General features: G+C 35.6%; 1 protein-coding gene across 9 annotated transcripts in view; it reads left to right on the top strand.

The window, feature by feature from the left end:
- Nucleotides 1-15782, top strand: part of ZC3H11A (zinc finger CCCH-type containing 11A) — a 53399-nt gene that overhangs the window by 22529 nt on the left and 15088 nt on the right. For all 9 annotated transcript variants that reach the window (XM_037824990.1, XM_037824985.1, XM_037824991.1 and 6 more), the window contains 8 exons: nucleotides 7631-7754; nucleotides 8914-9120; nucleotides 9236-9352; nucleotides 9606-9686; nucleotides 10505-10615; nucleotides 11409-11471; nucleotides 13335-13433; nucleotides 14957-15022. In XM_037824990.1, coding sequence (XP_037680918.1) covers nucleotides 7631-7754; nucleotides 8914-9120; nucleotides 9236-9352; nucleotides 9606-9686; nucleotides 10505-10615; nucleotides 11409-11471; nucleotides 13335-13433; nucleotides 14957-15022 — 868 coding nt within the window. The remainder of the gene's footprint in view (nucleotides 1-7630; nucleotides 7755-8913; nucleotides 9121-9235; nucleotides 9353-9605; nucleotides 9687-10504; nucleotides 10616-11408; nucleotides 11472-13334; nucleotides 13434-14956; nucleotides 15023-15782) is intronic.

The following is a 15782-nucleotide window of genomic DNA, read 5'->3' as shown; positions in this document are numbered from 1 at the left end:
TTGAACATTCTATATGCCTTCAGCATCAAATGCCCGATATCTACCCTCTATCTGCTGATAACCTGTGTTCTCAGCTTTTGACTCTCAAAGTTTGCTCATTAATGTTAGTTCATATTAGTGAACCCATACAGTATTTGTCCTTTTATTTCTGGCTAACTTCACTCAGCATAACTTCCTCAAGGTTCATCCACGTTATTACATGTTCCGTGACTTTGTTCTGATTTACAGCTGCATAATATTCCATCGTGTGTATATACCACAGTTTGTTTTTTCCACTCATCAGTTGATGGACATTTGGGCTATTTCCATTTATTGGCAGTAGTGAATAATGCTGCTATAAACAATGGTTTACAAATGTCTGTTTGCGTCTTAGCTTTCAGTTTCTCTGGGTATGTATCTAATAATGGAATTGCTGGATCATATGGCAGTTCTATAATTAGCTTCCTGAGGAACTGCCACACTGTCTTCCAGATTAGCTGCCCCATTCTACATTCCCACCAACAGTGAATACGTGTGCCTCTTTCTCCACATCCTCTTCAGCCCTTGTAATTTTCTGTATTATTGATAATGGCCATTCTGGTAGGTGTAAGATGATATCTTATTGTGGTTTCGATTTGCATTTCCCTAATAGACAGTGAAGTTGAGTATTTTCTCATATGTGTTTTTGAGCCATTTGTATTTCCTCTTCAGAAAAATGTCTGTCCATGTCTTTTGCCCGTTTTTTAATTGGGCTGTTTGTCTTTCTGTTGTTGAGTTGTAGGACCCCTTTATGTATTTGGGATATTAAACCTTTATCTGATGTGTGGCTTCCAAATATTGTCTCCCATTGTGTAGGCTGCCTTTTTACTTTTCTAACAAAGTCCTTTGATGTACAAAAGTGTTTGATTTTGAGGAGATCCTATTTGTCTATTTGTTCTTTGGTTGCCTATGCTTCGGGTGTAAGGTCTAGGAAACCACCTCCTATTACATGATCTTTAAAACATTGCCCTGTATTTTCTTCTAAGAGTCTTATGGTCTTAGCATTAATGTTTAGGTGTTTGATCCATTTTGAGTTAATTTTTGTACAAGCTGTGAGATAGGGGTCTTCTTTCATTCTTTTGGAAATGAATATCCAGTTCTCCAAACACCATTTATTGAAGAGGCTGCTCTGTCGCAGTTGCTTTGCCTTGACTGCCTTATCAAAGATCAGTTGTCCATAGATGTGAGTCTATTTCTGAACACTCAATTCAATTCCATTGGTCGATATCTCTGTCCTTATGCCAGTACCATGCTGTTTTGAGCACTGTGGGCTTGTAATATCCTCCAAAGTCAGGTAGTGTGAGACCTCCCACTTTGTTCCTCTTTCTCAAAATATTTTTGGCTATTCTGAGCACCCTGCCCTTCCAAATAAATTTGGTTATTGGTCTTTCTATTTCTGCAAAGTAAGTTGTTGGTATTGCATTGAATCTATAAATCAGATTAGGTAGAATTGACATCTTAATTATATTTAGTCTTCTGATCTATGAACACGGAATGTTCTTCCATTTTTTTAGGTCCTGTTTGATTTCTTTTAGCAGTTTCTTGTAGTTTTCTTTGTATGGGTCTTTTGCAGCCTTAGTTAAGTTCATTCCTAAATACTTGATTCTTTTGGTTGCTATTGTAAATGGAATTTTTTTTTTATTTCTTCCTCTTGTTGCACATTGCTTGTTTATAAGAACACTACAGATTTTTGCATGTTGATCTTGTAGCCTGCCACTTTGCTGTATTCACTGATTAACTCTAATAGCTTTGTTGTAGATTTTTCTGGATTTTCTACATATAGAATCATGTCATCTGCAAACAGTGAAAGTTTTACTTCTTCCTCTCCAATTTGATTGCCCTTTCTTTCTTTTTCTTGCCTAATTGCGCTAGCTAGAACTACCAGCACAATGTTGAATAACAATGGTGACTGGGCATCCCTGTCTTGTTCCTGATCTTAGAGGGAAAGCTTTCAGTCTCTCCCAATTGAGTACAATGTTAGCTGTGGGTTTTTCATATATTGCCTTTATTATATTGAGAAAATTCCCTTCTATTCCTATCCTTTGAAGTGTTTTCATCAAGAAAGGATATTGAATTTTGTCAAATGCCTTTTCTGCATCAATCACGATGATCATGTGGTTCTTCTGCTTTGATTTATTGATATGGTGTATTACATTAATTGATTTTCTTGTTTTGAACCAGCCTTGCATACCTAGAATAAACCCCACTTGATCATGGTGTATAATTCTTTTAATGTGCTGCTGCATTCGATTTGTGAGTATTTTGTTGAGAATTTTTGTATCTGTATTCATTAAGGAGATTGGTCTATAATTTTCTTTTTTTGTAGTATCTTTGTCTAGTTTTGATATTAGAGTGATGTTGGCTTCATAACAATGAGTTGGATAGCTTTCTCTCCTCTTCAGTTTTTTTGAGGCGTTTGAGCAGGATTGGTATTCATTCTTTTTTGAATGCCTGGTAGAATTCACATGTGAAGCCATCTGGTCCTGTGCTTTTCTTTTTGGGGAGCTTTTTGATGAGTGACTCAATCTCTTTACTTGTGATTGGTTTGTTGAGGTCATCTGTTTCTTCTCGGGTCAATGTTGGTTGTCTATGCTCTTCTAGGAAGGTGTCTAATTTCATGTAAGTTGTCTAGTTTATTAGCATATAGTTGCTCATAGTATCTCCTCATTATTTCCTTTATTTCTGCAGGGTCAATAATTATGTTTCCTTTCCCGTTTCTGATTGCATTTATTGCATCTGCTCTCTCTCTCTTTTTTTTTTTTTTTTTTTTTTTGCTAGCCTAGCTAGGGGTCCATCAGTTTTGTTCATTTTCTTGTAGAACCATCTTCTTGTTTTGTTTATTCTCTCTATTGTTTTCCTGTTCTCAGTTTCATTTATTTCTGCTCTAATCTTTGTTATGTCTTTCCTTTTGTTTGCTTTGGGGTTAGTTTGCTGTTCTTTCTCTAGTTCCTCTAGGTGGACAGTTAATTCCTCAATGTTTGCTCTCTTTTCTCTTTTAATATAGGCGTTTAGGGTAATAAATTTCCCTCTCAGCACTGCCTTTGCTACATCTATAAGTTTTGATATGTTGTGTTTTCATTGTCATTTGCCTCAGAGTATTTACTGATTTCTCTTGTAATTTCTTCCTTTACTCCCTGGTTTTCTAAGAGTATGTTGTTTAGTCTCCATATATTTGTGAATTTTACAATCTTCTGCCTGTTATTTATCTTCATCTTCCTTCCATTATGATCCGAGATAGTGTTTTTTATAATATCAATATTTTTAAATTTGTTGAGACTTGCTTTGTGACCCAGCATGTGGTCCATCCTAAAGAATGTTCCATGAGCACTTGAGAAAAACATGTATCCTGCTGTTGTGGGGTGTAGTGTTCTATAAATGTCTGTCAAGTCTAGTTCATTTATCATACAATTCAACATCTCCGTTTCCTTACTAATCCTCTGTCTAGATGTTCTGTCCATTGATGAGAGCGGCGGTGTATTGAAGTCTACAGCTATTATTGTGGAGTTATCTACTTCTCCTTTCAGTGTTCTCAGTGTTTTCCTCATGAATTTTGGGGCACTCGGGCTTGGTGGATAAATATTTATGATTGTTATGTTTTCTTGATGAATTGACCCTTTTGTTAATATATAGCGTCCTTCTTTGTCTCTTTTGTTTCACTTTTGAAGTCTACTTTGATATTAATATAGCTACTCCCGCTTTTTTCTGGTTGCTGTTTGCATGAAATACCTTTTTCGAACATTTTACTTTCAGCCGATTTTTGTCCTTGTGTCTAAAGTGAGTTTCTTTGTAGACAACATATAGATAGGTCCTGTTTTTTAATCCATTCTGCCAGGCTTTGTCTTTTTATTGGGAAGTTTAATCCATTAACATTTAGTGTTATTACTGTGAGGGCAGTACTTTCTTCTACCAATTTGTTTTTTGGATTTTATATGCTGTGTCTTATTTTTCCTCTCTCTCCTTTTATCCTTCCTGATAATCTTCATTTCTACACTCTCCTTCAAACCTCTTTTTCCTGTCTTTTCCTTTCAGCTTGTAGTACTCCCTTTAGTATTTCTTGTAGTGCTGGTCTCTTATTCACAAATTCTCTCAGTGTCTGTTTGTCTGAAAATATTGTAATCTCTCCTTCATTTTTGAAGGACAGTTTTGCTGGATATAGAATTCTTGTTTGGCAGTTCTTCTCTTTCAGTATCTTAAATATATCATACCACTGTCTTTTTGGCCTCCATGGTTTCTGTGGAGAAGTCTTATCAAGCTTCCCTTGTTTGTGATGGATTGCTTTTTTCTTGCTGCTTTCAGAATTCTCTCTTTGTCTTTGACATTGGACAATCTGATCAGTAAGTGTCTTGGAGTAGGTCTGTTGGGGTCTATTCTGTTTGGGGTGCGCTGTACTTCTTTATCTGTAATTTTCTGTCTTTCATAAGAGTTGGGGAATTTTCGGTGATTATTTCTTCTATTTTTCTTTCTGCCTCTTTTCCCTTCTCGTCTCCTTCTGGAACACCCATAACATGTATATTTGTGCACTTTATGTTGTCATTCAGTTCCCTAAGACCCTGCTCTTATTTTTCTATTCTTTTCCCTATCTGTTCCTTTATGTGTAGCATTTTACATGGCCTGTCTTCTAGTTCACTTATCCTTTCTTCTGCCTCTTCAAATCTGGTGTTGTAAGTCTCCACTGTGTTTTTAATTTCTTCTGTTGTGTCTTTCATTCCCATAAATCCTGCTGTTTGTTTTTTCCAACTTTCAAGTTCCTCCTTATGTTCACCCAGTTTCTTCTTTATATCCTTCATCTCTTTTGCCATTTCTTCCCTCAGCTCATTGATTTGATTTTTGAATTGATTTAGGAGATTTGTTTGATTATTAATTGTTTGTTTCAATTCCTGTATCTCAGTTGAAGTGTTAGTTTGTTCCTTAGGCTGGTCCATATTTTCATGTTTCTTAGTATGGCTCGTTAATCTTAGCTGTCTAGGCATCTAGTTCATTTTCTCTCTTTTACCTAGTTTACTCATTGGTTGTCTTTGTTCTCTGCCTGTTCTTTGGCATGCACTTCATCTTATTCTAGACCTCTAACATAGCTTCTGTTTAGTTGATCAGAATTTTTCACCCTTGTTTTTCTGGTTCTTGCTCTGCCTCTATGTAACATTTTTGTGAGAGGGTCTCCCACATATGATCGACCCCAATCAGATTTTCCCAGTCCAGAGAGGCCGAGGTCTCAGGAAGAGGGTATGAAGTTTCCCTGAGAATGAGACCTCACAGGTTGTCAGACCCTTCCATGAAGCCTCTAGACCCTGTGATTTTCCTATCTTGTCCAGCAGGTTGCCTTTGTCAGCTGGCGGCTCCCCACCAGTGTTAAGAGGTGCCACAGGTGCCTTTAATTCTCTGCAGACCCTGTCCCTGCCAGAGGCATGGCTGACTCATGCTGGTTTCTGTTTTCTAGCCCCTGGCATTTGAGTTCTCTGTGGGAGGGCTGCCACTTGAGCTGGGCCTCGCCCCTCCTTGGGTTGGGGGAGTTATGCCCTTTAGGGAATTGTCTTCTCAACTAGACTTATTGCTGTGTCTCTCAGACCTATCTTAGCTCTGTGCTTGGCTGGATCCAGGGGCCAATTACAAATATCTGAGGCTTTCTGTAATAAGCGACTTAGAATAGTTATTTCAAAAAAGAAAAGAAAGAAAGAAAATCCTTCAAGGCCTTTCCCCAGCCCCCAAGTTTTCTCAGTTCTGTTATGGGCTATTTAAAGATAAGCTCTTTAGGCTATTATGTCTTTCACCTGAATAGTTACTCTTAGACACCTTTAATTCTTAATTCCGCCCTTGCCCTGGGCAGTGCTGAAGCAGGAACACTCATAGGCTATTGAAAAGTAAAAAGATGAATAGTTGGAGAGCAAGAAAGAAAAAAAAAAAACCCTATTCAGAGCCAGACCCCAGTTCCCCAAGTTTAGAAGCCAGAGTCTGATTTAGTGCCCGTCTCTATATGCCCTTTTTTCTTGGAGCCAAGCCCTTTTCCAGTATTCTGAACACCTCCAACTCCAAAAGTCTATGTTTTTTGTTGTTGTCAGCCCCAACTCTTCTCTGCCAGACAGATTCCTCCCAGCAACTTTGGTGCCTGCTCCTGGTTTATCTGTGCTTGGAGCTTTTATTCAGCAGTCTGACGTTTTTAATTCTGCAATTGGTGCCGGGTTAAGCCTCCCTCCTTGCTTTCAGCAAAGATGGTTTCTTTTTCCCTTGGGGAACTAGCTTGAAGACAGTCTGCCGTGCCTGGGGGGTGGGAGGGACACCAGCTCCTTGGCCAGGGAAACTTAAAAGAGTTTTTTGCTGCGATCTCAGCCATTCTACCTGTTCCATATTGGTGTATGATGCATAACTGGTCAAAGAAGTCCGTAAAGTGACTGTTGCATACAGTGCCTGGCTATTTACCAGCTGCTCTAGAGGAGTAACTAGATTCCACACCTCATCCCCATTTTACCTGAACTTCTTTTTCTGTTTCTTTCTTCCATATTTTTACTTTCTGAATTAATGCTGCTATTTTTTCCTGGAATTTTAAACCTTAGACCATATACTGTCATGAGAGATCCAACATAATGCTGTTTATTAACTAGAGGTTAGATACTTTTCAGAAGGGCCTTTTAAGCTTTTTTTTTTTTAATTGAACTATATACTTATAAAAATAAGTATTAGAAAAGTACATAAATTGTAATTAGCTTGGAGAATTTTTACAAAGTGGAGTCATACAGGATGTACTCTTTTGTGTCTGGCTTCTTTCACTGTACATTCCTTATCATTACTGGATAGCATTTTGTTGTATGAATATGCTACAATGTGTTCATTCACTCAAATGTTGTATATTTGGTTTGATTCCATTTTGGAGCTATTTCAAACACTATTCCTTTTAACATTCTTTATGTGTTTTTTTTTGAGAACTAATGTTAAGTATTTCTGGTGCACATGTATCATCTTGAGATTCAGTAGTTTATTCCTAGGTGTGCAGATTTTCTTCTTGTTCTTATTTTCCTTCATGAGAGAGAGGTGGTTTGGAAAGGATAAATGCCATCCTTTTTGTGTTACTTTGAGAAGTCACTAATCAGAAAATTTTTCTCAAGGCCTTGAACTCTCAGCTTCAGATAACAGCTGCAGTTTGTTTTCTTTATATGTGCTAAGAGTTTCATGTGCATTATTTCATTTAATCCTCATAAGAAACTATATAGCTATTGTTATAGCTGAGGAAAGTGAGACTTAGAGGCATCAAATTATTTGTCCAAGATCACATTGCCAATAAATAACATAATAGAGATTCAAACCCTATTATCTTTGGTTTCATAATCTAAACTATTATATTATCCTACTTAGCTAAATTAATCATAGGCATTTAGTAGTTCCATGATGAGGACAAGGAGGAATGAACAGCAGATAAACTACTCCCTTGTCCCCTTCATCTCTCTATCATGTCTGTTACATACATGTTTCATCAGCCTTCTTCCTCACATCAGAATCATCTCATATGACTCAAGTTTCTGAACCCTGAAATGAACTTTGTCCAAAAAACAAATTTACCAAATTAATATAGGTCTCACTTCATTTTTTTATTTGAAAAAAAAAAAAGTGTTTCTCCTTCCTATAGAAAAAACGCAGTGAGATTCCTTGTTATTGGGAAAATCAGCCAATGGGATGTCAAAAACTAAATTGTGCTTTCCATCACAATAGAGGACGTTATGTTGATGGCCTTTTCCTACCTCCAAGCAAAAGTAAGATCTGTTTTTAATTTTAAAAGAATAGTTACTATATAATGAATACTTACCATGTACACTCTACAGAGTACTTTATATGTGTTGCCTTTTTTCACTCTAGTGAGATTGGTATTATTTCTAGTTTACAAATGAGGGAACTAAACTTTATTAAGGTTAAATGAATTGTACATGGTCATGTGAACAATAAACATTAGCAGAGCCATGATTAAAACTTTATTTTGCCAGAAGTCATGCTGCCTTACAAATGTTTCTTGGAATGACAGCTTAGATTAATATGGCCTATTTTGTTTCCCATTTTCTTATCTGACTCATAGAGTTTTTTAAAAAAACTTGATTCTCTAGGCCAAGGGTCTCCAAATCTGGTCTTTGCCTGTTTTCATACTCATTCATTTACATATTTTCTATGGCCAATTTTGTGCTGCAGCTGCGAATTGAATAGTTGAGACAGAGACCTTATATCCTGCAAATCCTAAAATATTTACTCTTTTAGGACTCTTGAAATAAATTGGTTTGCCAGTCCTACTCTAGGCCATAGTCTAAAATAGGACTTAACTGTATAAAAAGCTAGTAATTTTTGCTGATGCAAATTACAAATAAATGCTAATGAGAGAGGGGATGAGAGAGGGGATGGCCTGATCCTGTAACATTAAGCTGTATAACCTTTAATTTATTCCAAAGCTCCTTTTAAAGAATTTTTTAATAGAATTATTAGCAACTTAAAAGTGAAATCTTCTATGTGATTAAAAATTTACTACAGCTTTTCACCTCTATTTAAGAAAAAAAAAAGTAGGCTCACTCCTTTCTGGTTTGGTTCAATTAAGTGTTAACTACTTTCTCTTAAAAGCTGCCTCTTTGCTGATCAAAAACCTAGAACTTAAATATCTAATTAAATGTCTAGAATCTGTAAACAGTTACATCCAGCCTCCTATTTGTTCTTTCAGTAGTGTTTTGAGTGTGTTAATGTATAGGGAAGAGTTATTAGCTAAAAGGCATGTTTTCTACCTCTGGAAGTTTAGAATCTAATTGGGAAAATGGGTAAAAAGACATAAATGTTCATAACGAAAATACACCTAATTTATCATAGGGGGATAGGGAATTTTGATGAATTAGGATTGTATCTTTTCTTTTTAATTTACTACTGACTTTGTGTGTTTAGCTGTGTTGCCCACTGTGCCTGAGTCACCAGAAGAGGATGTGAAGGCTGGTAGCCAGGTCACGGTTCAACAGAACAAATTGTCTGTCCAGTCTAATCCCTCCCCCCAACTGCGGAGTGTTATGAAAGTGGAAAGTTCAGAAAATGTTCCTAGCCCCACACATCCACCAGTTGTAATCAATGCTGCAGATGATGATGAAGATGATGATGGTACGTTTTAGCTCTTTCTTGAAGGCCAAGGTCATTTAGTGAATTGGACAGAATCAGGATTAAAGCTTTAGGGCTGTTTTTTTATTGTAAATTTGCCTTACATTTTGATATTTAGATCAATTTTCTGAGGAAGGTGATGAAACCAAAATACCTACCTTGCAACCAACTCCTGAACTTCATAATGGATTAAGAGTGGCTTCTGCCCGGAAACCTGGAGTCAATTTAAAGCAAGGTAAGAGGAGGCTATTGTTGCTGGCCCTGCTCATAATCTTCCCACATGCTCCCCCAGCAACTCTCTCTCCCCCTCCCTCTTTCTCTCCCTCTCCCTCTCCCTCTCTCTCTCTCTCTCTCTCCCTCTCCCTCTCTCTCTTTCTCTGTGTCTCTTTCATTCATTTAGAACACATTTGAATACCTGCTTTGTACAGATAAAATGCAGAGTTGAAAAGGTCCTACTTCCTTATGTGATTGCTGTTTGGGTTTCTCAGGTGAATGTTTGAATTTTGGAATAAAAACTCTTGAGGAAATCAAATCAAAGAAAATGAAGGAAAAATCCAAGAAGCAAGGTGGTAAGTCATTAGGAGTTTTGACGTAAATGTTTGTATGTTGCTAGAGAAGGAATGACCATGGTCAAGGACACTTCTGGAAGCAACAACCCAAATAAATAGATTTTTACTTCTGTGGCTTGTTTGAAGTATAACAAAGACTTCAAATCATGGTTGCTTTTAGAATTCATTGCATCTGTGTTTCAGTCCCTTCTGCTTCAGAGCTAGGTGTACATAATAAAGAATCTGAAAGAACCTGTTTATCTTGAGAAATATAACTCTGAAGAACAGCATATAAGAACCATATTAAGAGGGAAAACTTCATTTTGTATTAGCAGACTTCTTCCTCATTGGCTGTTAGAAACTTTCTTCTGGAACTTGCCTTGGTCTGGTTGACCTATATTCTCAACCCTAAAAATTGTAAATGTAGTATGAAATGAATCTAGAGAGAAATGCTGATGGGTCTTAAGAACCCTCTTGCTGTAGCTTTTTCTATAGGATACTTGGCTTTATGTTCTGCGGGTGATTAAATTCAGATAAAAAAGGTTGCCTTGACACTTCTGATGTCAAGTGAGGTTAATTTTACAGTATTTAAACACCAATATGTATATTTTATTTTCACAATGTGCTCAGGGCCAATAAGAAATAGGGATTGTCTCCCTTCCCTGTCCCACCACCCCATTTCACTTTGTACGGCAAACAGGTACAGAAAGACTGCTTTGTTTATAGTCATTGATAGTTTGTATTAGACTTTACTGGGCACGAAAAGAAAATTTCTTGTCTTGTGATAGCTTTGCTATTTTCCATAAAGTATTTGCTGTTCTTTAACTTGCTTTATTCAGAAGGTTCTTCTGGAGTTTCCAGCCCTTTGCTCCAACCTGATCCTGTTCCAGGTCCTGAAAAAGAGAATGTCCGGACTGTGGTGAGGACAGTAACTCTGTCCAGCAAACAAGGTGAGGTATAGGTAGGTCTTAGAGTTGTCAAACTACTACATTTATATAACTGAATGAACAAAATCCTTAGAGATTTCTACCTTGATGGATTTGCAGATAGACTTGTTAGCATGTTGATCAGATATAAGAATGAAAAGAAACATCAGTGCATTTGACTCTTCAATATTTAAAAGATAGAAATTCTTATTCAAGCATCCCTGGCATTTAATTTTTACATTGACCATCTATTTGTATACATTCAACAAATTTAATTGACTTCCCATTGTGGGTAACGAACTGTAGTAAAATGTTTGAGTTAAAGGAAAATGCAAAAAATTTCTCCCTACAAATAGTTTTATAACCTTGTAAGGAATGTGACACAAATAATTATAGTATGCAGTTTAATTTAAATGTTTTTGCCAAACATCAAAGAATCAGAGGAAAGAGACCTTACCTCTTGCTGTGCTGATGAAGAAAGGTTATATAGTAGAGTAGGATTTCATTTAACATATCAAAGCGCACAAGCAAAGATAGCTTGGGCTTTATAAAGTTGATTAGAACCTGGTCTGTCATCTTATACTTGGCTGCAGTAAGTAATTAGGACTGTGCTGTTCCTTCCCTTTAGGCTGTGTATTTGGCTGTTTAAATTATTATTTAGTGGATTAATTTTTTTTTTTTAATGCAATAGACCTATACCCTTAAAACTGAGATTTGATTTTTAAGAGACTTTCTGGATGGGCTCATAGCAATATCAGTGTATTTTGTTCTCATTAGTTGTTATTGAATAGAAGAAATTCTCTTTTTGCCATTTCAGGAGAAGAACCTTTGGTTAGATTGAGTCTTACTGAGAGACTGGGGAAACGAAAATTTTCAGTAGGTAAGATAAGTTTTGTTCTGTGCCTTTTTGTTGTTGTTGTTGTTGTTTGTGCATGAACAAGATAACTTCTCCAAAACTGTCTTTATGCAAATACATTGTCAACATTGGTTTGCCAGTCCCTCTTTATTCTTGACTGAATGCACTTATTAAAGTTAATGTGTGTGTGTATGTTTTTTAATGTGTGCATTACCCTTTTATTGAAGTTACAGAAGTTAAGTTGTTAGTTTAATTAGATTTTGGCCAACTTTTTAGCAGGCTGTAGGTTTGAAAAAATACCTCTGTTTCTTTGGACAAATTGAAGTTTGAGTTTTTTAGAGGGAAGAAAGAATCCAGTTAAAATATAATTTGGGTCCCTGGATTTACTGGTGCTATTTTATATTTAGGGAAGTACTGTACCATCTTATTACTGTATTTTTATATACCTACCCTACTGTGTCTCTCTTAAGAATTTTTGAAAATCTTTTCTGACTTCAGAAGTTTCTTCATACTCTATTAAAGTGAGTTGGAAATATGAAACCTATCTTCACCTTTGACACTGTTTTCACTGCTTGATCTTTAAAACTGTTCTGAACTTATATTTCATGTTTTCAGACAGTCAAAAAATGTGAATGTATCATTGATACCGTTTTGTAGTTATTGACTATAGTAATAAAAAGAACTTATAAAAAACTTATAATGATTAAACTGTGACTATGAATGAAATTAATATAACATTTACTTTGGATTTGCTTTGTATCAAAGTGCTTTATATGAATTTTCATTTAATTCTCAACAGCCATGAGAAAACTGAGGTACAATTCCTGCCATTTAATAAATGGCCAGTAAATATTTTCTACTCTGAACTCAAACTCAAAAAGGTTTAAGTAACTTGCTCAAAGTTATATTCACATGAACATATTACAGATTTCATTCAGTTCCAAAAAAACAGCTTAGAAAAGACAGAAATGAGCCAATCTTTAGAAATCCCTTCTATCTATATTTCAAGAAACAGCCTTACTTGATCTTTTACCAGTTCTAGATTATAAAAACAGTGTTTGATTAGCCCAGCGTGTGTTTATAGCACAAGCCATGCCCGGGCTCCAAAAATTGAGAGTTCTGACTTTGATAAAACTGATCTAGAAAGTTTAAGTTAAAAAAACAAAACAAAACAAAGGAAAAACCAGAAATAAGTTATTTTGATGTCAGCATACATGTAAAGTTTGTGGAAAAGTTTTGGTTTCATATTTAAATTATTAATGAGGGGAGAGGGAAAACCAGATGTGCGGTCTTTAAAGGTTCTAATCTGACCCTGATGAATATATCTTCTTCAGACAAACCTAAAAACAGTTTTTAAAAATTTGTGACATTTAAACAACTGGTATCAAACAGTATAACATAATAAACCTGGATTTAGGTCTTGGCTCCATCAATAACTAGACAATAACGTAAGTTACATAGTCTTTCAGAACCTTAGAATTCTTAACTGGAATTAAAGAGAGACTATTTGGCCTTCAGAGTCTTCATGTTACAAGAAGATTTAAAATTTTGTGATTCTTTTGCTGTCCTCCTAATCATCTCAGATGCTTTAACATGAATTTACCTAGAATTCAGCAGTTGGCCAGTTAAACTTTTTTTGTACATGAAGATTTTTCACATATTCCTAATTCTGAACTTCAACCAGGGCTTATTTTGTATTCTGATCTTTTGTCCTTTCCCTTACTCTTCTTTCTGGCATATTTTTATTCCTTGTCTGACATTGAGTTCTAAGGAAGCTGTTTAAAGCAGACACTGTATAAATACAGAATTATTTTATATTGTCTGTTTTTGCTTGTATTTCTTGACCTTGCTGAAGATGAACTTTTAAACTAAGTTCCTTATTTGTAGGTGGTGAGAGTGAGCCTCCATTAAAGCGTAGCCTTGCACAGAGGCTAGGGAAGAAAGTTGAAGCTTCAGAAACTAACATTGAGAAGACACCAAAGAAAGGTACCTTTTTTCTAATACATGTTGTGTGTCTATGTGCACATCATAACACTTGCTTAATGTAATGTTAACAGATACTTTTTGCCATTCTTTTGTTCAGGTAAATTGGATTATTATCTTCTAGTATCTGTTTTATTATTTGTTCAATAAACATTGAGTTCTTACTCTGCTAGATTCTAGCTATATCCCACTGAAAAAAATAAATGGCACATTCCTCAAGTTTATAGTATAATGAGAGGAATAATTATAAATATTGTGATGAATTCTGTCATAGAAAAAATACACAGTACTATGGGAGCTCATAGGAAGGGTACCTAATCATGCAGTCTGTTAGGGAAAGTTTCCCAGAGGAAGTGATGTTGAAGTGTAAACTTGAAACGGGAGTTAGGAAATAGCCAGGTGAACTTTGAAAGCCAGGTGAACTTTGATGGCCCGAGTCTGTGTTCTAGGCTTAGAGAACAACACGTGCAAAGGCCCAGAGATAAGAAAGCATGATATGTGCTCAAGGAACTGAGTATGGCTGAAACATAGACTTGTGGTCAAGAATTGGGATCAGATGGAGAGGGAAGAAGGGACTGGATCCTGTAGACCCTTTTAAGCCATATTAAGAGATTAGCAAACTTTTGAAAGATTATAAACAGGGATCAACAGCTCAGATATGCAATTTAGAACTATCGCCTTACCTGAAATATGGAAAAAATTAGAAGGGGACAAACTGCTGGCCAGGATATGAGTTAGGAAGCTGATAAAACAATCCAGACAAGAGGAGTTAGTGGCATAGATACAGTGTTCTAGAGGTAGGTATGGAGAGATGAGGACTAATCAAGAGATATTTTGGAGTTAGAATGATTTATAGTTGAGGGAGAAAAAGGAGATGAGTTGGATTTTTTTCCCCTTGTATGACTTGCAGTTAAACATTAGAGTTAATTACTTTTAAAAGAATAGGTATTTTTTTCCCTTCTCATTGTTTTTAGTTTTAATGTTTCTTGAAAATAAGAAATTAGTTTAGATAACTTTTTCTCTAGCCCAAGAGGTTGTGATGAGTAGGTATTCTTGTTTTGGGGCTTTCTGGCATTCTCAGAGAAAGCAGAGGTTACTTTTTACTTTGCAGCCAAAGCCCCTTCCCCCTGCTTCCTTTCCTCCTCGCATATCTATCGTATTGAAAAATCTCAAAACTAAAGAGCATTTTTCAAAGATATTTAGGGGGAAGGAAACCTTTTGATGCCAATAACATTTTAGACAGTTATACTGTAATAAAATTATTTCCCTGAATCCAGTAGTTTTTGCTTTTCAGATCTAAAGAAAGATGATTTATTTTTTCAGCTTTCCAAAGGGCTCCAGGGAATCCATGATTCATATGGAGCTGCAGAGAGAAACATTTAAGACATTGAGAAGTTTTTTGTTGTTTTTAAATATTGCGTTAGGAGAAAAGTGTAAGCCTAATTTCTTAACTTTGGAAAAGATACTTGATTTATAAAAAGTATTGGTCCAACTTTTGGTTTTTAAAATTCTTTCTTTTTCTACAGTTCAAGTGTCTAAGTCTCTGAAGCAGCGATTGGGCATGTCCACTGATTCAAACGAGGAGGCAGCAGGTAGGTAGATGCTTAGACCAGGTTCTGATAATTTTTCCTTGTCATAAGAATCTTTGCTTTTCTCAAATTTACCTAGTGCAGTTAGGTTAGGCCTTGTGTTTTTTGTTTTTTTGTGGGTTTGTTTTTTAAGTAATTGATTACACGGTATAAATTTCCTTTTTGGACTTCGAGATAGCAAAAAGGTGTTCATCTTAGCATTAAGTGTGGGAGATTAGAAATATCCTAAATATCCAGCAAAAGGGAATTGGATTAAATTATGGTAGTTATGTGCTAAAATAATTGCTCTCATTAAAAATCATGTTCTGAACAATAATGACATGAGCAAATGCTCATATTATATCAAGTGAAGAAAGGTTACAAAAGCGTATTCTACTTTTGACCTAGCGCAATGGAAGAATTTTTTTTTTTTAATGAAGTTTTCATATGTAGAAACTTTTTTCAGGAAAAATATCCATATATACGAGATGATTACAGTTATATACAGATAAAAATAAATGTCTAGGAGAAAACACTGCAAAAATATATGCCAGAATATTAACATTGTTTTTATCTGGGTATTAAGGTTTTTACTAATTTTCTTCTTTATATTCTTTTTGTACTGAAAGTTTTTAAATTTTACAATTGTAAGATATAACTACGTAAGTATATATGTACAATTTAAAAAATAAGAAAAGGAACATCTGTGTACTCAACCATCCAGCTTTTTTATACATTGCTGGATTCTGTTTGATGCTTTACTGTTTAGGATTTTTTATTTTTA

This window comes from Choloepus didactylus, chromosome 2, assembly GCF_015220235.1.
Source record: "Choloepus didactylus isolate mChoDid1 chromosome 2, mChoDid1.pri, whole genome shotgun sequence".
NCBI classification, from domain to species: domain Eukaryota; kingdom Metazoa; phylum Chordata; class Mammalia; order Pilosa; family Megalonychidae; genus Choloepus; species Choloepus didactylus.
The sequence above is the reverse complement of the archived record's forward strand: the minus strand, read 5'-3'. Positions and strand labels throughout refer to the sequence as shown.